The following is a 22691-nucleotide window of genomic DNA, read 5'->3' as shown; positions in this document are numbered from 1 at the left end:
AGTCAAGTAGAAATCATTCATAGAATACTTTGTTCTACCTGTTGATTCATGTACAGCAAGAAACAGAGTTGTTCGCCATCTGGAAGTAAATTTAAAAATTGACTCTACATGTCATCTGGTCCAGCCAAAATATGTCAAGCAGATTAAACAAATGTTACTGAAAGCAAAACTTTTATAACAACAAAAGTAAAGACAATGTAATTTGGACACATCAATTACAAGTTTATAAACTACACGAAGTATCGCATACTCACTATGTTTTGCAGTTCACATCAAAAATGGTAGGGTAAGTACAATAATTATGTAGTTTGTTTAATTTGTGATTGTCTGATGTTCCAAGCTATCAGTGCTGTTTCAGATGACTTCTCAACTGCAAGGAAAAATATGCTTCTGAATGTGACAATACCATAACTGCAACAACAGTACATTAGATACACAAGTAAAGTATGTATCAAGAACAAAATAACAAATGTATATAGAGAAAACCTGTACTTTTAAAGGCGCTTGTGAACATTTGACATTTAAATTTGATGAATTAATTAATTAAACCTAATTCATTTATGTCAAATTTCCTTGCGTATGGTATGTCAAATATATTATAAACATTAGGAGTAAATCATAAATTACGGATACTAGATTTAGCATTCACATGATAAGCAGTCTATCTACTAGCTAAATGTCACATGTATCCTTGATATTAGTAGTACTGTAGTAATTAGTAGTAATTATGCCACTTACACTTGATTAGTTGTTTCATGGGCGAAAACTGTGATAGCATAGGGTCGGTAAGTTGGCTTATAAATAAAGGTAAATCATGTATAGACTAGAAATGTATGTAGCAATAATTAGTTAAAGTGCAGAATCCTTTACAAAAAGCAGTACTAGCTGAAATATATACCTAGAGCTAAGACAAAATAAAATATTGTGTATTTGTAAACTAAGTACCATATGTGTACAAATTTTCGAGGGATGTAGTTTTTGTGGATTGACAAATTTCAGGAGTTTTGTGGTTTTGTTTAGGATCGCTCATTTTTCACTGAGGTTATCTATTAGAAAGCATAGAGCTAACCCTGATAATTGTTAATTTTCAAGGATGAAAATTTCATGGACAGCCAAGCAACCATGAAATCTGTGAAAATGACGTCCCTTGAAAATTTGTACATACACGGTATAGAGGCTCTACTGATTGACATGAGCTTCAGCCAGGCAGCCACATTAAACTACTTCTAGCACTATTTCAAAAATAAGATTAATATTACTTTCATAAAAATAAGAGCCAATTGCAATTTATAAGATAAACTGTTTCACAGAAGTGAGTATTGTTAATGTTCTTACTGTGTCACTAAGATCTTTGATTTCTACATTAAGACTTTGTATTTTCTTTTTGTAATCTTCCTCAACAAAATTAGTGGCACTCTCCTTGCGTTTTGTGCCGGTACTTTCACTGTTCTTTTCCAGTTCTGTTCCTTCTGGATCATGATAAACTCTGTACATCTACAAGTGTTCATGTCAAAGTATCATCTGTTATCACAAACAAAATGGGTTACCTTTGACACAAACACCAGTGCCAATATTAAAGTTATATTTAACAGTATCATCATTCCCAATATTCCATACTGCAGACTTGGATGGTTGTGTAGTAATAATCCAATTGGAGAAAGAGCCGCAGATACTATCACTGTTCCATAAACTAACATTCCAACAAAGCGAGATTCATTCAATGCTGTATGCTTCACTTTACGCGTCTCAAAGGCTAGAAATACCCCAGCCATCAAGACAAATGCTTTGTAGCTAAATAGAATGGACAACCAGATCAGTGAGTCATCAGATTTACATACACCAATTATTTGAGGTACATCGTTATCCTGTAGAGAAAAATGTCTCAATAGCATACATATACACAGGACAGCTAATATAATTTTTTTATTAAGGCTTTACAGCACAAGTGCTGACGGTCTGTAGGACCAGGTGACACCTGATCCTACAGCCTTTTTAAAGTTGTTACAGAAAGTGTATTTGAAAAGGTGGAGAAAGGAGAAAAACCCATGACTGGGCCTAGGCAGCCTCAAACCTGAAGCCATCCGATTAATGCTCTAACGCTTACAGGAGTCTAAAGTCTTTTTCATATGCTACACCAGAGGTTGCATATCATACACAACTGATTAAACAAACACTACATGAACCTGCTCTTAATGTATACAGTTATACATCAAGACACATGGTATACGTAGTGTGTCGTGCGGACAATAAAGCCACCATGAGAATATTGACAGGTAGAAATAAACAGTATTTTCACACGTGCATAGCTCCATGGCCCCTTCTCTTAAGCACACCATTTTTGCATAATAGCTGTCCGCCAGGTAGGGTAGGTCACACAGCAAATTGCACCAGCCATTTGTGAGATATTGGCACTCAAAGTTTTCATTTAATATCTTCATTTTTTTGTCTTCTTTTCAAGTGTAGGGGTGCTACAGGGGCTTTTGCACACTTTGCAAAAATTGCTATAAAATTCAAATGTATAACTCGATTGCCTCGATCTTTGGCACATATGAAGAGTGTATAAAGGTGAATTCGTGTATGAAGTTTGCTATGAATCTGATGAATATCCAAGGAGTTATGAGCATTTATTCACACTAAAAAGATCAAACATCTGTCACAGCTAGCAGTGCCTTTTGAATGCTTGAAAAGCAAGAGTTACAGCTACAAAGTTATAAAGCAAAAACCAAATAACTGCATAATCTCAGGATCGAGATACTCTAATAGAGCCTCGAATAGAACAGTCACCACGGGGGTTAAAATGGTGCACAAAAATGTCACAAAACTTAACAGAGATTGAACCAGGGACCTCCATACCTAACACCCATATCCTTAACCACTGAACCACTGCTGTCTTGGATGATCACCTCACTTAATTTCTGCTTTATAAATGAAAATCCCACTAAAGTTTCATAGACCTACCAACAGAAGTACTAGAACATTCAATGTGTGTTCTCTCAAAAAATGTGCACTCTATTAGAGTAGTAGAGTAAAATCAAATATACCATGCAATAGATCTACCAATGGTAGTTCTAGATTGTTCTAGAACATTCTATGTATGTTCTATTGGAAGTCCTCAAAAAGTGTGTGTTCTATTAGAGTATTACAATAATCATAAAGTAAATCATGCAATGCAATACATTTATAAGTCTGTCTTCATTGATCATTATTGTATCTGCATAAATAAGTAAGAAGAAATGTGAGTAACAATAAATTCCAGCCATAGGCTGGTTTTGGGACCAAAGTACAAAAAGAAGTGAAATCCGCACAAACTTGTTAACATTAACATCATTGCGGCCATTTCTTGGCCGCCACTTTTGATTTCACAACTTTTTTTCACCAAGGTTTAAGGCCACACCATTATTTTTACAGCTTGGCTGTTTTTTGCAGATCAAGACACACGATAGTGTGTTGTGCGGCCCAAGAATCCGGCGCGCCTCACCGTGAGTATATTGACAGGAAGACAGAAAACGTCATTTTCACACTTTTGTATCTCGGTGATAGCTAATCCACTTGAAACCAAATTTGCTGCAGAGTTGCCCGCCAGCTAGGGGAGTCTACATTCCAAATTTGAAGGAAATCACTCAAGCCATTTCCGAGATATGAGCGGCCAAAGTTTCGTTTTTTTTTTCTTCTTCTTCGTCTTTTCGCACACTTGCAAAAATTGCTATAAAACGCAAACGCGTACTCCGATCGCCTTGAAATTTGGCACACAGAAAGGGAGTCCAAAGGCGCATCCTAGCATCAAATTTGGTGCAAATCCGATGAATGGTTCAGGCGTTATGACCGATTATTCGCGTAAAACAAGATCGATTTGTTGTCACGCCTACAGGGTAAACCGCTTCATGGAATGAGCTGAAAATTGCTATGTAGATGGAGTAACCATCGTAGGAGTGCCTTTTGGTAGTTTGAAAGGAATCGAGATTAAGACCACGGAGATATGACACAAAACCCAACCAGTGTCACAATTACGCGATCGATTTTTAGTAATAAAAAAAGTATTAGTTTTTACGCCTACTAGGCAAACCGCTCAGAGCAATGAGCTGAAAATCGGTGTATAGCTGGAATAATCTTCATAGAAAGTCCTTGCAGTAGTATAGAAGAATTGGATTACAAACCACTGAGTTATGATTCGAAAGCCAACTCTGTGTAGCAAATGCGAGATCGAGATACTCTAATAGAACAGTCACCCTAATAGAGCATTCAGCTAATTTATTTACTCCATTATAGAATTCTATTACATTACAAGTTATTCTGTAGGGACTTCAGCTGCAAACAGTTAATCTTATAGACAGTTCAGCAAGAAGCAAGTCACCCTGTGGAGAATTAAGCTACAATTATATCACTGTAGAGATTCAGAACATTACAAGTCACACTGAAGAGAGTTCAGCTATAAACAAGTCATGCACCCTGTAGAGAGTTCACCTACAATTAAATCACTCTCTAGAGAATTCAGCTACACACAAATCACTGTGCAGAGAGTTCAGCTACAAACAAATTATCCTGTAGAGAGATCAGCTACAAACAAAACACTTTGCAGAGAGTTCAGCTACAAACAAATCAATCTTTAGAGTGATCAACAACAAACAAATCAACTTGTAGAGAGATCAGCTAGAAACAAATCAACCTGCAGAGAGATCAGCTACAAACAAATCAGCTTGTAGAGAGATCAGTTACACACAAATCAACCTGTAGAGAGATAAGCTAGAAGCAAATCACCCTGTAGAGAGTTCAGTTAAAACAAATCAACCTGCAGAGAGATCAGCTACAAACATATCACCTTATAGACAGTTCAGCTACAAACAAATTACCCTGTAGAGAGATCGACTACAAACAAACCAACTTGCAGAGAGATCAGCTACACACAAATCAACTTGTAGAGAGATCAGCTAGAAACAAATCACCCTGTAGAGAGTTCAGCTACAAACAAATCAATGTGCAGAGAGATAAACTACAAACAAATCACCCTGTAGAGAGATCATCTAGGAACTAGACACAATGTAAGGAGTTCAGCTACAAGCAATACACCCTGTTGAGATTTCAGCTACAAACAAATCAACCTGTAGAGTGATCAGCTAGAAACAAATCACCCTGTTGAGATTTCAGCTACAAACAAATCAACCTGTAGAGTGATCAGCTAGAAACAAATCACCCTGAAGAGAGGTCAGCTACAAAAAATCACCCTGTAGAGAGATCAGCTAGAAACAAATCACCCTGTAGAGACTTCAGCTACAAACAAATCAACCTGTAGAGAGATCAGCTACAAACAAATCACCCTGTAGAGAGTTCAGCTAAAACAAATCAACCTGCAGAGAGATCAGCTACAAACAAATCACCTGATAGACAGTTCAGCTACAAACAGATTACCCTGTAGAGAGATCGACTACAAACAAATCAACTTGCAGAGAGATCAGATACAAAATATCACCCTGTAGAGAGATCAGCTAGAAACAAATCACCCTGTAGAGACTTCAGCTACAAATAAATCAACCTGCAGAGAGATCAGCTAGAGACTAGACACAATGTAAGGAGTTCAGCTACAAGCAAATCACCCTTTAGAGAGTTCAGCTACAAACAAATCAACCTGCAGAGAGATCAAATCACCTTATAGAGAGTTCAGCTACAAACAAATTGCCCTGTAGAGAGATCAGTTACAAACAAATCAACCTGCAGAGAGATCAGCTACACACAAATCAACTTGTAGAGAGATCAGCTACAAACAAATCACACTGTGGAGATCAGCTAGAAACTAGACACAATGTAAGGAGTTCAGCTACAAGCAAATCACCCTGTAGAAATTTCAGCTGCAAACAAATCACCCTGTAGAGAGATCAGCTAGAAACTAGACACCATGTAAAGAGTTCAGCTATAGAAGAGGTCACCTTATAGAGAATTCAGCTACAAAGAAACCATCATGTAGAGAGTTCAGCTGCAAACAAATCACTCTGTATAGAGTTCAGCTAGAAAAAGTCACCTTGTAGAGAGTTCAGCTACAAAGAAACTGCCATGTAGAGAGTTCAGCATCAAACAAATTACCATGTAGAGAATTCAACAACAAACAAATCGCCCTGTAGAGGGATCAGCTAGAAGAAGTTACCTTGTAGAGAATTCAGCTACAAAGAAACCATCATGTAGAGAGTTCAGCTACAAAGAAAGCACCATGTAGAGAGTTTAGCTACAAACAAATCACCTGTAGAGAGTTCAGCTAGAAACAAATCACCCTGTAGAGAGATCAGCTAGAAGAGGTCACCTTGGAGAGAGTTCAGCTACAAAGAAATCACCACCAAAAGAGTTCAGCTACAAAGAAATCACCCTGTAGAGAGTTCAGCTAGAAGAAGTCACCTTGTAGAGAATTCAGCTACAAAGAAACCATCATGTAGAGAGTTCAGCTGCAAACTAATCACTCTGTATAGAGTTCAGCCAGAAAAAGTCACCTTGTAGAGAGTTCAGCTACAAAGAAACCGCCATGTAGAGAGTTCAGCCTCAAACAAATTACCATGTAGAGAATTCAACAACAAACAAATCACCCTGTAGAGGGATCAGCTAGAAGAAGTTACCTTGTAGAGAGTTCAGCTACAAAGAAACCATCGTGTAGAGAGTTCAGCTACAAAGAAAGCACCATGTAGAGAGTTTAGCTGCAAACAAATCACCTGTAGAGAGTTCAGCTAGAAACAAATCACCCTGTAGAGAGATCAGTTAGAAGAGGTAACCTTGTAGAGAGTTCAGCTACAAAGAAATCACCACCTAAAGAGTTCAGCTGCAAACAAATCACTCTGTAGAGGGATCAGCTAAAAGAAGTCACGTTGTAGAGAGTTCAGCTACAAAGAACCATCATGTAGAGAGTTCAGCTACAAAGAAATCACCCTGTAAAGAGTTCAGCTAGAAGAAGTCACCTTTTGTAGAGAGTTCAGCTACAAAGAAACCGTCATGTAGAGAGTTCAGCTACAAAGAAACCATCATGTAGAGAGTTCAGCTGCAAACAAATCACCTGTAGAGAGTTCAGCTAGAAGAAGTCACTTTGTAGAGAGTTCAGCTACAAATAAACCATCATGTAGAGAGTTCAGCTACAAAGAAAGCACCATGTAGAGAGTTTAGCTGCAAACAAATCACCTGTAGAGAGTTCAGCTAGAAACAAATCACCCTGTAGAGAGATCAGCTAGAAGAGGTCACCTTGTAGAGAGTTCAGCTACAAAGAAACCATCATGTGGAGAGTTCAGCTACAAAGAAATCACCCTGTAGAGAGTTTAGCTAGAAGAAGTCACCTTGTAGAGAGTTCAGCTACAAAGAAACCATCATGTAGAGAGTTCAGCTACAAAGAAACCACCATGGATGTAGAGAGTTTAGCTGCAAACAAATAACCTGTAGAGAGTTCAGCTAGAAACAAATCACCCAGTAGAGAAATCAGCTAGAAGAATTTATCTTGTAGAGAGTTCAGCTACAAAGAAACCATCCTGTATATAGTTCAGCTATATTTTAAGTCACCCAGTAGAGAAATCAGCTGCTAAAAAATATCCTGTGGGGAATAATGGGCATGTAATAAATATATGTATATAATTTGTATAATTACTAATAAAATCAAAAATAACTGAAGTATTAAAAATCTTCTATAAGTTCTTTTCTTCTTCCTGTGGTAAATAAAAAAACACATGGGTTAAAAAAGCCCCAAAGCCAGCCATAGGCTGGCTTTGCAGTATACAAATACAAAAAGAAGTGATATCTAATCAAAAACAGCCAAGCTGTAAAAAAAGGTGCGGCCCCCAAAAAGGCCATGGTGAAAAAAGATGTGAAATCCAAGGTGGCGGCCAAGAAATGGCTGTGATGGTAGGTTAATGGTAAAAATTTTAATAACGACAATACAGGTGAATTTTGTGCCACTTGGTCTTGGCATCAAATTCACCTGAATTGTCGTTATTAAAATTTTTACCATTAACCTACCATCACAGCCATTTCTTGGCCGCCACCTTGGATTTCACATCTTTTTTCACCATGGCCTTTTTGGGGGCCGCACCTTTTTTTACAGCTTGGCTGTTTTTGATTAGATATAATTTACATCACATAATGTATACACACTTCATTTCCTTCAATTTCATCTTCTTCCCTTCTTAAAATAGCACCTGGGATCAGTGTTGGTGGAATCATTAAAACAACATCTGCTACAACAAGTATTGTGACAATTGCAAATAAGTATCTGTCTTTGGCTGCCTACAAATATATACAAACTCATTTTTGGCAGATATTGCATTGATAACTCACAAATTTAGGATTGGGTTTAACAATATTGAAGATATAATACACTCTCCAAGTTTTAGCAAATATTGTGCCATACAATAAACTAAATCCAATTGCTACCAACCAAATTCTTGTCTGACATAGATGATCTACTGTTGAAAATGATGCCACATTTTCATCCACTCCAAACAAAATCACTGTTATGTAAAATATAACTGCTCCAGCTACAATCATCACATTGACATATGGACTGGTACGTTTCATTAGCCTAAAAAAATACAATCTACAAATCAAATGATATAATTCTCTTACTTTTGATCTCTGAACCATAAGTTGACCACCAAACAGATGATCGCAAAGCATATTCCAAGAACAGAAAGTATGGTATAAATGATAAACAATGCCAGAGCAATGTGAATAAATTCTTCATCCTCTGTTCTACCATCTATACAAGATCAAAAGAGAAAATCACAACTTTCTTAATGGTAATTAATTTCTGAAAACAATACCCACACATTGGTTGAACAATTGAAACTTTATGCCTAGATGCATCAATGAAAAAATGGATGCATATTTTAAGACTTCATTTCGGGCTATATGTTCTACTATGATACATAGTTAGACAGAAGATCTAAGCACAAAAATAGTTAAAACACCTAATAACACAGCCAGAAAATAACCATTCTAATAGAAGAATCACTTAGTCGCATAGGGATTATCAAAGTTTTAGCTTGATCCACGTGTGCATGAGCACGCATGTGGTTACCATTTGTCATCATTCATTCTACATATATACAACAATAGTATTCCAACATTCATGTATAGTACCTCGAAAGACTGTACCATCATTCTCTCCATTATTGTACATAATACTGTCATTTATTAGTGATGCATATCTCACTCTAGTCAAGCCATTACCATTACCTGTTATATTAGTAACATGACTTCTTATTACATTGTAAACTTTTAAGAACTAACGTCTGAATTGGAGAAATGTTAATTCACCCGGCCTATCACCATTTTCATGGTAACTAACGTCTCCCTGTAAGCATACAACAACTGTGACACAATGTAAAACTTATTCCTACCAATATTGATTCATCAAACCAGCAAGTCTAAATATTTGATGCTCTAAAAGAATATTTCAATTTTCAATGCACATGCAATTGTGCTATTGCAAGGTTCAAGACACATGGTAGTGTATCGTGTGGCCAAGAATGCCGGCTTGTCACACCATATGTATATTGATAGGAGAAAAGAAACTGCAATTTTCACACCTGCATAACTTGATGGTCCCACACCATTTTTGCATTATAGCTGTACATGTCTGCCAGGTAGGGTTGGCGACACAGCAAATTTGATTAAATTCGCTCAGGCCACTCTTGAGATGTCAGCAACCAAAGTTTTAATATTTTCTCCATTTGTTTCTACTTATAGTGCCTACAGGGGCCTAGATTATTCTTTTTGCACACTTAGCAAAAATTGTTATATAACCTTGAAACTTGGTACAGATAAAGAGCATATATAGGGATGAAATCATGTACTAAGTTTGCAAGGAATCTGATAAAAATCTATTGTAGTATGTATGAATGTTTATGTAAAAAAAGAATAAACTTTTGTCATGGCTATATATAATAGGAGGGTAAACACTTAAGGGAATAACTTGAAGTTTGGTGTGTACATAAGCTATAATCATTGTAGCAGTGTGCATGCCTATAGATGGTTTGAAATGTAAAAGCTATTTACTCAGCTCCAGAGTTACAAAGTGAAATCTAAACAACTGTAAGTTGAAATACTCTAATAGAACAGTCACTGTTGGGTAAAGCATGAAAAATGTCAAAAAAGTTCCATAATTTGAGCCAGGTACCTTCATACTAAACACCTAAATCCTTAGCCACTGAGCCACTTCCATCACAGCTGTTCACCTCACTTATTTTCTACTTTATAAATAAAAGTTCTAGCTAAAATCTACTTTAAGATTTATAATTTCGTAGATCTACCATTGGAAATTCCAGAACATTCTATGAGTGCTCTATTAGAATTCCTCAAGAAAGTGTGCTCTATTAGAGTCTTACAAAAATATTACCAAAAAGATGTAATACAATACAATTATAACTTCTTCTGTCTTCAATAATCATTGTGTCTGTAGATAAGAAATGTGGGTAAAAACAATTAACAATAAAGAGGCCATACAGAGAACAAAAACAAATAATATCCACTCAAAACAGCCAAGCTGTGAAAAAAGGTGTGACCTTCAATAACCTCCTATAGACTGGGTGAAAAAAGTTGTGAAATTAAAAGTGGCAGCCAAGAAATGGCTGCAATGATGTTAATGCTAATAATGCATGAAGGCCGCACCCTTTTTCACAGCTTGGCTGTTTATGCAAGGATGTAAATACATGGAGATTTTACCAGCACTATTCAATACTATTACCACAAGGTAAAAACATGGTATACAAGAGCATTCCAAACAAAAAGTGGTATATTACAAATATAGTGCAATTTTCACTTACGCTTAGTCCAAAAAACTTCACTTTCAGTGCTTCTTCATATATGAGTCTGGAGATATTTTTAGATTTCTCACCATTGTAAGTGAAATTCCTCAGTAACGTCACACCATTGGGTAGCTTAGATGCAACACTGTTAATAGCCAGTGCAGCAGTCCAGACTGCATCAAACATAAAAACGACATCTTCTTTATTTGCCAGTCGAGATGTACTACTTATTCTATATTGCTCAATGTTTTCATCATAATAGGAACTGAAGAAATTCCAAGTCTAAGGGAAACAAAACAAAATTAAGTTTTAAAATGCAAACATGGATCACAGGTCACATACTATGTTTCCCACATTTGGTCGAGCTTTTTCTTCTTCAGTAAGTTGAGGAAAATAGTCAAAGAGTAGTGAATTTTGTACTACATTTTGTAAAGCTACATCACCAACTGAACAATTGGTGTTGTTTGCCATCCAAAAACTATCAGTATACCAATTAGGAAACATCCACTGATACTCAGGATGGGTTAATCCATTTTTAGCTGCCTAAAGTAAAACACATGCTACACTCTAAGCATATGACACCATACAGTACACCTTCAGTTATCCAAACCTTCAAACACCTTGATTATCTGAACACAAAAAGAGACTGTTTTATTAGAGAATTTTCATCAATGGTGTGTGTTCTATTAGAGTAGATGTTTGGTGTTTGAGAGTGATTAAATGGGGCTCTGCTCCACCAAATTCACTTATCTAAACACTGTATATAAAATACTTTTAGTTCAGCTTTGTAAATTTAAGAAACTAATCAAAATTAAAACTAAAGTCATTTCCATACTGAGTACTATATAGCTAACTAAAATACTTTTACAGTAGCGGTTCAGCATATTTACTTTTATTAACTAAAAATATTTTGAATTTAAAAAGCTAAAACTAAAATTAATCTTCAATTCTAAAACAACACCACTGAAAACGTTTGTCTAACTATAGCAACAAAGGTGTTTGCATGGATAAGTGAGAGACTACTGTATCAGTATAAAAACATGTTAAGACACTTTCAAAAATGATACAAGCACTTTCTGAAACTTTCTGTTACAATTTTATTTATGAGAGTTATTTTTAATGACTGTATTTATTTGGTATGTTAGTATACTGAACTCAAATGATGAATCCATTGATGTATCAAAATTTTCCCTAAGCAAAAGTGATGCAACAAACACTTGCTTACCTCACATACTAGTTCTGCTCCATTATGCTCATACATGTTTACGTAAATTATTCGAGCTGGAGATTTCTATAATGGAGAATTTTCTAATTAAAATCTATACCAAAACAGCTGTGAAAAAGGATGCAGCCCTCTAAAGAGCCAGAGTGAAAAACGTTGCAAAATCAAAGTGGCTACCAGGAAATGGCTGCAATGATGTTCAGTTTTAATAATGACAGCATTACCATGTCATTGTTAAAATCCATTGACATTGACGTTGTTGCAGTGACTTCTTGGTTGCCACCTTTGATTTCACTTTTTGCTTGGCTTTTTAAGAGAGTCATATCCTATTTTTACAGTTTTGTAGCAGTTGTGTATAGATATCACTTCTTGTATATTTACATTTCCCCAAAGTCAGCCTATATGGCTGGCTATCAGGTTTGCCTTTACCTGTTTTTCTATAGGAAGAACAGAAAGATCATCAATATGTTTGTATTCATCACATTCATTTGTTACTGATGATTGCACTGTGATTGCATAGCCCTATTAGGATGCCTGCACTACCGTAGAATCCGGTTATTAGGCGCACATGGTTATTAAGCGCATATTGTCTGTTAAGCGCATATGGTAGACTTGTGCTAGACACCTGTTTGTTAAGCATATATGGTTGAAATTGCCTCTGCAACCTCGTACTGCAGCAGAAATTGTCAGAACGATTCAGACATGTCACAGCACACTCGACGCCTTGCCAGGCCCGTATCTAGCAGATACTGCCATCTGTAATAACGATAGCTATAGCTACCTGACTTCTAAGAATTTAAATTTCACGACTGAAGCAAACTATTAACTGGTGTTCATATTGCTTGAAAACTGTAGTGGGCACAACTAATGCCCTCCTAGCAGAAATTCCTTATAAGCGCATGCGTTTAGCAAGCATAGTAAATTTCACAATAATCCCTCCGAAAATTATAAGCGCATGCGCCTAATAACCAGAGTCTATGGTATTAGAAGATCTTTATCACTTACGTTATACACATGTTTGGTCTTCTCAGCAACTATTTAGCTACTCTATGATTGCCAAACCAACTAAAATCCAATTTTCAACTCTTCCTCATAAGTGGTTACCGTATTTCCTCATAGTAAGCCCAGGCTTTTATGCCCTTCCCAGCATTTTTGACCTGGCCTGTAAATGAATATGGCCTTTATTTGAGACCGGGAATTTATTTTGGATTGGTACGACCAACGCCCAGCATTTAATTGGTAGAATGGGATTACTGTGATGGTAAGCATAGGTACAGTGTGCTGACTATATAAACAAGTGTAACCAAGGCTTAACAATAGTTGTATCATACATATCTGTATGCACATGGACTCGCCCAGACTACTTACGTGATTACTTGTAGTACCTTCATCCCTCAGAAGGCTCTAAACTCAAGTACAAAGAAGCAACAGCAACAAGAGGAACAATTAAAGCCACTCAAGTAATAGCCCTGGCCTCTATTTGAGACCAGGTATTTGTTTTCCAAAGGTGCTGAAAATCCCCTGGCTTATAATCAAGACAGGAGTTTAATCAAATGTGGCTTTTATATGAGGAAATATGGTAACTTGATAGGTGTGACAACAATACTTAATTGTTTTATATATTATTTGTAAAATGCCTGTTGCACATGTTTAGTTATCACGTTACAACTCAATGGTCATTATCCCAATTTATTTCAAACCAGAAGAGGTTTGCATTGTCACTCCATGTATATACAGACTGATTTTTGACTTGTTCCTTTCAGTGATATACAGCTACCTATAGGCATGACAGAAATCAGTCTTTTATGAAGAATAACTCCATCAATATTTACCGGATTAGCACAACGATTGGTACTGAATCTTGCCTTTGGACTTCATTTAAGACTTATGTACATATGTGTGCAAATTTTCAGTGCATATAGGCATAATTATCTACATAGCCGCAATGTTATTTTCTAATACTGCTACTATATCTAGCTAACTAAAAGAAAGAGTTCAAAGGAGGGCAATGAAGTACATATTAAATGACTACCACTCACCCTATAAAACTAGACTAATGCAACTCGATTTACTCCCTTTAATGTACCAATACGAACTGAGTGATTTACTTTTTTTCATAAAATCCTACAAAACTCCCTACCCCCACTTTGACATTAACAACTACATATCAATGAAAGCATCAGTATCCACAAGATCATCAGGCAGGTTAGTCCATCGTATTTCCACAACCAATTTGAACCGTCATTTTTATTTTTGCCGGCTACCAAGATTATGGAACTCTCTACCCTCAATTGATCTGAATCTACCTTATGTAACAATAAACAAGTTGATGTTGTGCTACTTCTAAAAACCAGGCGCCATGCATCTAGCTAACTCATCTGGAATTAACTATAGACAGTATATACTACTATGAATTAACCAACTATGTATTACTACTTTACAATAGGGTAGTTTTGGGTTGTGCAATAATAATATTAGCTAATTCTCGTATTTTGTAATTTATGAAATATTCGTAATTCGTTCAATTACGTTGCTATGCACTGCTAAGGAAGCGTCTGTTAAACAAACCGCTTTTACCAACATATTACGCACAAAATCATCTTCTAAACTGTTTTATAGTGTGACTAACGTGTTTTTTCCCACAAATTGTTTTATAGTTGTTTGGTTTTGTATTGTATTGTTTTTGTAGGTGGTACTCATATAGTTAAACTAATAAAATAAATAAATAAATTCTCTCGACAAAGCCTCAAAGCTGCTCTTCATTTTCGTTTGCGTACGTAAGGGATACTCCCCCTTTCAACTCGAAGCGATAGGCTATTCCTAGCAGTGTACGAGGCCTGCACTGTTGTTTTTCAGTTACTAAATGCCTGAAAACCTCAAGGGGAAGGTAGTCTGAGGAAAGTCACCACACCCGTATTTCAGTCCGCTGAAAAGAAACCACCTCAGAGCAAAGTTCACCTGTGCAGAAGTTTAATACAGACTTCATTTCACTTTTACTTCTTACGTAAAAGCTGCTTTTCCGTTATTAAACGATTTTGCTCACGTGGGTGCGTACGGACAAACATAGATAGGTAGATAGGTACACACACACAATTTTACGCCCACAGCCGGCCTTTGGCCGGCTGTGGGCGTGCGCCTGGTTTAAAAAGCAACTCACCAAATTTTTATGGCATCACTTTTAAAACAATTTTAACTCCATAATACTTGTACATTTCATTTTTGCTGTCCCTGTTCTTTCTGTACCAACAACACACACAGCACCCCTTTTTACTCTATATGTAACTAAGTAGTATATTTTAATTAGGTAGTTAGTATTTGTGATTAGCTACTGGCAGTTCGTGCCTTTAGCTATCAGCCACCCTACTCTAATCACCAATCATCACTGTCAGTCTTGTAATCAACTATATTTGTACATGTATGGTGTGGTTGTAAAACTAATAAATAAATAAATAAATAACTAGCAAGTTATTGGTTTGTGTTTTTTGGCACTTACTTTTAGTTCTCTGATTATGCTAGGTGCATTCTTTCTTCTGTTAAGTGTGTACTCTTTTAATATCTGTATGTTGGTACTTGAGAAATGGAGTCTTAGAAATGCTGATAACTGAGGAACAACAAAAATATGATAAGTTAATATTATGAGTTTATATGGGAAAACTTACAAAAGTGAAAAGGTTTTCTGATTGTGTTATCATGGCAATTCTGGACCATCCGAATCTCTTCATTGCTTTTTCCATTGCTACAGCAATTTCAGCTTCATTTGGTATTGATCTGAGGAACAATGGAAATGTTTTATTATTGGAAAGACGGGGTGAGGTAGATGCTGGTGAAATCTAGAGAAAAACAAAAGTATATTAATAGAGCACATTGCAATATCTGAATAATAAATTTGTCATCCTAGCAATCTCTTAGGTTAAATCTAGTGTGAAATTAGCAATCAAGTCAGCAGAATGGGTTGTGCATATCATAGTCTACAGTTCTCAACATTGCTTCAAAGCTTGTAAGCATATACTGGAAATATGAAGTTCATACTGAATATAGGTATCCCTCCTTAATATGCTCTAAGCATGTACATTACACAAAGTGACCACAGGAGTCATACCATAATTCAGTATGAGCTTCATAGTTTCAAATTTACAGTGTGTATATAAGCAGTCATAGGCATTGATTGCCTTATGTCCTAGGCATGACTGATATTTCTTAATAGTGTTGCACCAATATGAGATTTTGCCGATATTCTGATAACTGATATTGAATAACATTTTCAAGCTGATAAACATAGCCAATCCAATATAGCACAACATGCCTATTTTGTAGCAATTTTTACTAGAAATTTGATTGTGAAGGATCAATTTAGTTGTTTATAGTGGTAGCATTGCTACAACAGCTGACAGTACACTGAAGTGGTAATAACACAGAAAAATTCAACCTGATGCATTTGTAAACATCATTTGGAGCACATGAGTATGTATTTCTAAATACATACATATATCTGTATCTGCTGCTTTTTCCATTGTGGTGCCAATCCGATACCGAATACAAAAAACACAGCCGATATATGGTTTTTCCAATAATCCGATTATCGGTGCAACACTATTTCTTAACACATGAAAAAGTCTCACTGCTCATCTGAAAGTTTTGCATTTTGCTTGAGAAATACTCTAGCTGAATATCAGTTTTAAAAGAATATCCAAACTATGTGTTATTATAAAAATAAATACCAACTGATATCCCAATGCTGGTCTCTTAATGCTTTCTGGTTTTGCAAAGGAGACTTTTCATAGTCAAAACACTCAATGTTTTTGTTTCCATTGTTAATATCACAAGATGAGTGTAAACAAGTAATTAGATGGTGATAACTATAGATTGCTACATATCCACAAATCTTTAACATAAGTATTTTTCTTGTGTATTTGTTTACAATATACCATAGTTGATACAGTTCTGTGGCTTTGGGATAGCAGCTAGTGGTGTGTTGAAACATGATAACACAAGCATATAGTGTTAGATGGACATCAAGGACACAATTATTTCTATCCCAAAAGCTCTTAATATGTCATGCATTAGCTACACGTTTGTGGGTGGAAATTAAACAAAGTTGTTTTGCTTCCAGTGACAATGACTAAGAGGATACCATGATTTTCTACTAGTTGACTTTGAACACATTTCATAATTATAGTGATGGTATAACTACAAAGGGTACTGCATTGTAGGTATACATTTGATAACAGTTTCCAGTGGTCTCACATACAACCTCAAAAATAGCAGTTACACAACATAGCAGTTATACATGTAGGGGAAAACATGACAGTTCTGCATTTGAGTAAGAAAAAAATGTGTGTCAGGTTACACCATATGAATTGATGTGTACATTGTTGTCTTCTGCAATTTGGTTGGTATGAAGTTAATAGGCTATCAAATTTCACTATAACTGCAATCAGATGGATTGTCCCTGGTGCAAATAACTATGATATGGTATACACTGTGGTATTGTTGCTTCTTCATGTACACTATTGACTATGTACTTTAAAATTTGAAATATGAAACAGTTGTGGTTTTAAACAACTGTCAACTTAGAGGATGGCATGCATGTTTATTGTAATAATTAAGTACTGTATGTGTTTTGTCACATAAAATTTTCCCTCCTAACCAAGTAGTGAATAAGTATAGAATGGCTTATACCAAATAACCAGACATCTTCCCATGTGTGCATGTGGCCGGTTAATTAATGCAATCATACTGACACACAATAACTAGCTAATTCATGCACCATTAATTGTGTGCAATCACATGCATGTTGTCTCTACATATGCGGCTTCCTTATGAGAATTGTTATGTGCATTCTGATAGTGATAGAGTTGGTTGCTTGTAAGCTGGTTATACGAACAGCAATTTGTTGTAAAAGAACTGAGTATGGCAGTAGTTCATTAGCGATGCAGGTACTTGTTTGTTAGGAAACAAAAGTAGAAAGTTGTAAGTTGAAAGAGCAGGTTGAAGGTGATTTGAAGGCAAGGTGGAGGTGATTTGATTCAAAAGGGAGCTATAGCTACAGCACAACAGACATAATATTTTATCATAAATCTAGTGCCTACAAGTAAGTATAGTTACCTCTAACAACCCAGTGAAACTAAATAGTCTAAATTTTATCATATGGTACCATAGCACTGTATAGTAGGGACCATGCACAAAGGTTTGGGCATGCCTATGAAAAAAACATCACCCAAAACCAGCCTCACCGTTCCTGACAATGATGAGGCAGTGTTGGTTAGGTAAAACTAACCCCAAACAAGCGTTCAGATCGACCCAAAATGCTTTCAACAAGTTGCTACAGAAATTATTAAACGGAATTTTCTAGTGACTGACTGACTGACTGACTGGCTGACTGACTGACTGACTAATGCTGTGTAATCCTCTATAATGGCTAAGGCTATGGGCTTGAATTTTTCACTATTTGACATTGCCAGACATGTGCCTTTTGGCATACTGCAATACATACAACATACAATGCATTCTTCATGGACTTACCAGTGTCCTCCTTTGTGTCCCATTCATCTTCACTGACAGCAAAAGGTGTCGGTAGTGCATGATTCGTAACACAAATCATCCATATTTTTCATAGTGGCTGTTTTGATTGCAGAGGTGTTTTTTGAACAGTACTTGATTTGCAATGCTGTGTAACGATAGTTGACATCGAAGCATAATGGATACTTCACTTTTCAGATTATAATTAGTAGTTGGGGTGCGCAACACAATTTCTTTCTTTTGATGTGGTATATGTGTGGGTTATAATAATTTTACTTTACTAACAAACAAGTACAGAAATTTTGGAATTTTCAACTAGAGTAGGGACCATAGCACATTGATAAAAAGTACTGAAACAAGCTGGAGTAGTGCACAATATTAAACCACAGTAAACAATAAGAAGTGCTATATCCCTACTGTGCATTTCCATTATAGTATCTTGAGCACAGTAGGGATATACATATTGTTTTACCGTGATGTAATATCGTGCACTACTCCAGCTTGTTTCAGTACTTTTTATTGATGTGCTATGGTCCCTATTCTAGTTGATGTACTTGTCTAGATATAAGAGTGCTTAAAATCTGATAATTTTTTGCAAACTTTAAATTCATACCATTCCACCTCTTACTCTATTGCCTGCTCCACTAATTGCCCCTGGTCAGTAGTAGAACTGTCAATAGCATACATAGTGGCTATTCATCCGGTTCCGAACACCAACTTATACAGTCTATTCATCCAGCACTCACCCATCATAACTCTAGTATCAAGTACACTAGTTGCATAAAGGTAAGTTTTTGGTGAATGCGAGACGAGCTAGGGTTGGAACAAGTGAAGTGAGCATCCTGGACCAACCCTAACTTACCTTGAACTCACCAAAAACTTACAGACTGTGAAGGACATTATTATGCTTAACAGGCAAACTTACGGTTAACATTAGGGTTAAGGTCGGGTTCAGCCTTGGTTTCTTCTTCACCCAGTCTTCTTACTATACGTATATAGGCTACTTATTGAATCACACATATATAAGATAGAAAAGTGAGAGGGGTAGCTAGTAGCAAAAGCACAGCTGGTTCCACACTGGCACTTAATGCTGGTTCAAGTCCCAGAAGTTATGTTTTTTTCTCTCCATTTTTTGTCCAAGTATTTTTATTACATATGGAGCCAGACAAATACAGTAGCCCGTTCCTATAACAGAATACTATGATACTGAGAAAAAGACAGCTTTTAGGCCAACAGTTGTAAGTTGCTTGTTTCCCATCCCAGTCAGACAAAAGATACCATGCAGGCGGGCGGTTATTATGTATTATATTGTTAAAATCTGTTATTTAATATCAAGGATATTAAAGGGAACCCATTAACTCCTAATTGCCTGATTTAGCAGAGATGTAAGATTTGTTGTGATTTCACAAGATTCAAATTTCTGTTAGATTCGAAGTGTTGCAGACCCCTCATTTTCTCTGAGCATGCATGCCACCAAATCTTGAAGGCTTTTATAGAGTTTGCTGGCTGGGTGTCTCATGCTTGTGGTCATAACACTAATTTAGCCATCTTACGAATTTATTATGTTCCACGCATGTTAATAACAGATTCATTGTCAGATGAGTGGGACTCCTGTTCATTAATGTATCTCATTCATCAATGGCTACTTGAAGCGACTTGAAGAGATCCGCTGCTTGTAATCCGGCCCGAGGTTGGAATGGATTCAAACTACGTAGCTATCCATGCTTTTTGGCACTATTTTATAAAACAACATCAGCAACTCACTGCCTATCCAATAATACACCATGCGCTCACACTAGTACTTACGTATAAACAAAAAATATACATTAGATCACATGACTATAAAATGCATTCATAAATTTGCATGCAGCTCTAAAATTGTCGTGTGGGCGGGTGACAGGAAAAAAGGAATCTACAATAGGTGGCCTTAAAGACGTTTTTGTGAAAATTGGTTCAAATGCAGACTTCAAACAGTTCCTGGGAGAGCATGTTCTACATTTAGCTATTCTGCAAGCAGCAGGAAATTTGGAATCAGTCACCAAAGGTCTGGAGGAGCCTCATGATGTTTATGGTACAATTCTCATGTGACAAAACCAGGGTTAAAATCCACCATGTAAGCTGAATGGGGTCCAAATATTTCCTTTGATTCAAAAAGTTTTCTTTTGTGATGGCTAAAGGATTAGTATAGGGATTGCACTAGACATATTTATGCATACATGGTAAAATAAAATTTAGCTATTTCTGTACTGGGGTGCAAATATTTTAGTATAATACTCTGAAATTATGGTTCCATAATTATTTAGAAGAGGTCTAAATATTTCAGAAGGGACTGGTGTAAAAAATAAAATTGTACCAAGAGTAAATAACTCTTGATAATACTCTGAGATATGATTCCCCTGAATGTATGGTACGTAGGATAAAATTTCGGTCCAAATATTTCAGTATAGCTAGTTCGTAGCTAGCTATAGATTCTGCATAAAATATCAGTTCTTCTCATGGTTCAGGAGGCATCCGAATGATTCAGAAACATAGCCTCAGGAAACACATCAGTTCCTCCATAGATCCAAATATTTCAGAAAGGGTCCAAATATCATTTCATTCATAACTTTGACCCCTCAATTCTCATACACTGCACTACCTCTGTCCCTGTAGTCGGTGTGTTACTGATTATTTCTCGACTAACTACACACTGTTTTAGACAATTTATTCTATGATCTTTTTTTTAGGCACAAGCCTACAGACCTTTAGTATACACCATATGCATTGTCATTCTTGTATCTGTGCGTGTACCTGAGCTCATGCTTGTGTGTGTGTGTGTACTACAAAGCATGAATAAATAAAATAAATAAATATTAACTAGAGGGTCCAAATATTTCAACAATTTGAGATGATTTATCCAGGGGTCCAGATATTTTGAAATAGTCGGACTGGGGAAAACAAAAGTAGGGGGTCAAGTTTTCACATGACATGCCACACAAGACTACACCATTATTAATAATGTTATAATTGTACAACTCACATCAGTGAGTATGTTACAATGGGAGAGGGGTTTATATATGTTATTATGATGATTAAAGTACCTGGTAAAGGCAGAGCCGGCCTGTATACCAGAAGGCCTAAGATGTTTATATTAACTGCACTAAGTATGTTTGAAAAGTAGGAGTAATCAGATTTAAATAGTCCTTAAAAGTATCTAGCTTATAATGTGACTAGGTAGCTAAATTGTTCCATAATCGAATTGTAGCAGGAAAGAAACTGTACTTGTAAACGTCTATAGTTGTGCAACACTTATTAGCTAATTAACTGTACATTAAGTTGCTTGCTTATCTATGCACATAGCTGTATAGCTATATCTATGTTCTGACTCAGAACTGATATAGCCATAGCTAAACACTTCTGACCTGCACGAGATTCCAGTTTGGAGCAAGCTCTGCAACGGGCTCCGTAGCTATCGAGCAGCTTGGTCCGATCAACATTATGTGGTTTTGAGCAGATGATAGAAAGATTTGGTCGATGAAACTACGCAAGCTAGTTGCTGGTAGGCACTGAAATCACACAATGATGTACTCAACTGAATTGGATTACGAAGTAGCTATACTAACCATCGAGTCGTTGAGTGACTGTTCAAAGGAAAACTGAAGGGATGGATCCCGGTTGACTGTCCGTAACGCTAGATTAAAAGAAAGCAGCTGTCCTGAGTAATCTACCTCGCCCTTTTGAGGGATCATTGCTCCAAGACGAAGCGTTTCTCTTACAGCGTTGGCGTGTCTCGGCACAGTTGACACTGAAAATATTAGACTAACGCCAAGATAAATCATGGCGGGTATGATCCGTGTTGTTGCCATCTCTCCGCTACAAGTTACTACTACTGCTGCTACTCTCTTTTAGTTTATAATATAACCATAGGGCCCGCGCTAATTTATAGTTATTCAATGTTTGGTATTTCCCTTCTTCTTTTTGTACAATTATACGACAATTTTGAGCTTGTACAGTAATGCACCTATCAATGTCAAGCCCCACCTACCCCAGGTCGGGCAGAGGTGGGTACTGTTGGGGATTTGCAAATGCGAGAATGCAAATTCCCCACCCCTGGGGACAACTTTGAGTTACGAATCCCTACTAATTATCCCGCGAATCACAACACTATGGAAAAGTACGGATATTCGTGTTGCAAATTCCCCTACCCTGGG

General features: G+C 36.5%; 1 protein-coding gene across 1 annotated transcript; it reads right to left on the bottom strand.

The window, feature by feature from the left end:
- Positions 1-108: 108 nt before the first annotated feature.
- LOC136248358 (gamma-aminobutyric acid type B receptor subunit 2-like) lies at positions 109-22358 on the bottom strand. Its single transcript, XM_066040145.1, has 15 exons — positions 22104-22358; positions 21903-22046; positions 15642-15812; positions 15476-15583; positions 11986-12051; positions 11103-11303; positions 10779-11042; positions 9244-9307; positions 9094-9189; positions 8578-8710; positions 8290-8533; positions 8107-8238; positions 1548-1865; positions 1336-1494; positions 109-370 (listed from the first exon to the last, which is right to left on the bottom strand). Exons 1-15 carry the CDS (start codon positions 22344-22346, stop codon positions 344-346), a joined length of 2370 nt encoding a protein of 789 aa, XP_065896217.1. The 5' UTR covers positions 22347-22358; the 3' UTR covers positions 109-343.
- Positions 22359-22691: the final 333 nt, after the last annotated feature.

Source organism: Dysidea avara, chromosome 3 (assembly GCF_963678975.1).
Source record: "Dysidea avara chromosome 3, odDysAvar1.4, whole genome shotgun sequence".
In the NCBI taxonomy this organism is placed as follows: domain Eukaryota; kingdom Metazoa; phylum Porifera; class Demospongiae; order Dictyoceratida; family Dysideidae; genus Dysidea; species Dysidea avara.
Note: the sequence above shows the minus strand (reverse complement) of the source record. Positions and strands in the feature narration are given on the sequence as shown.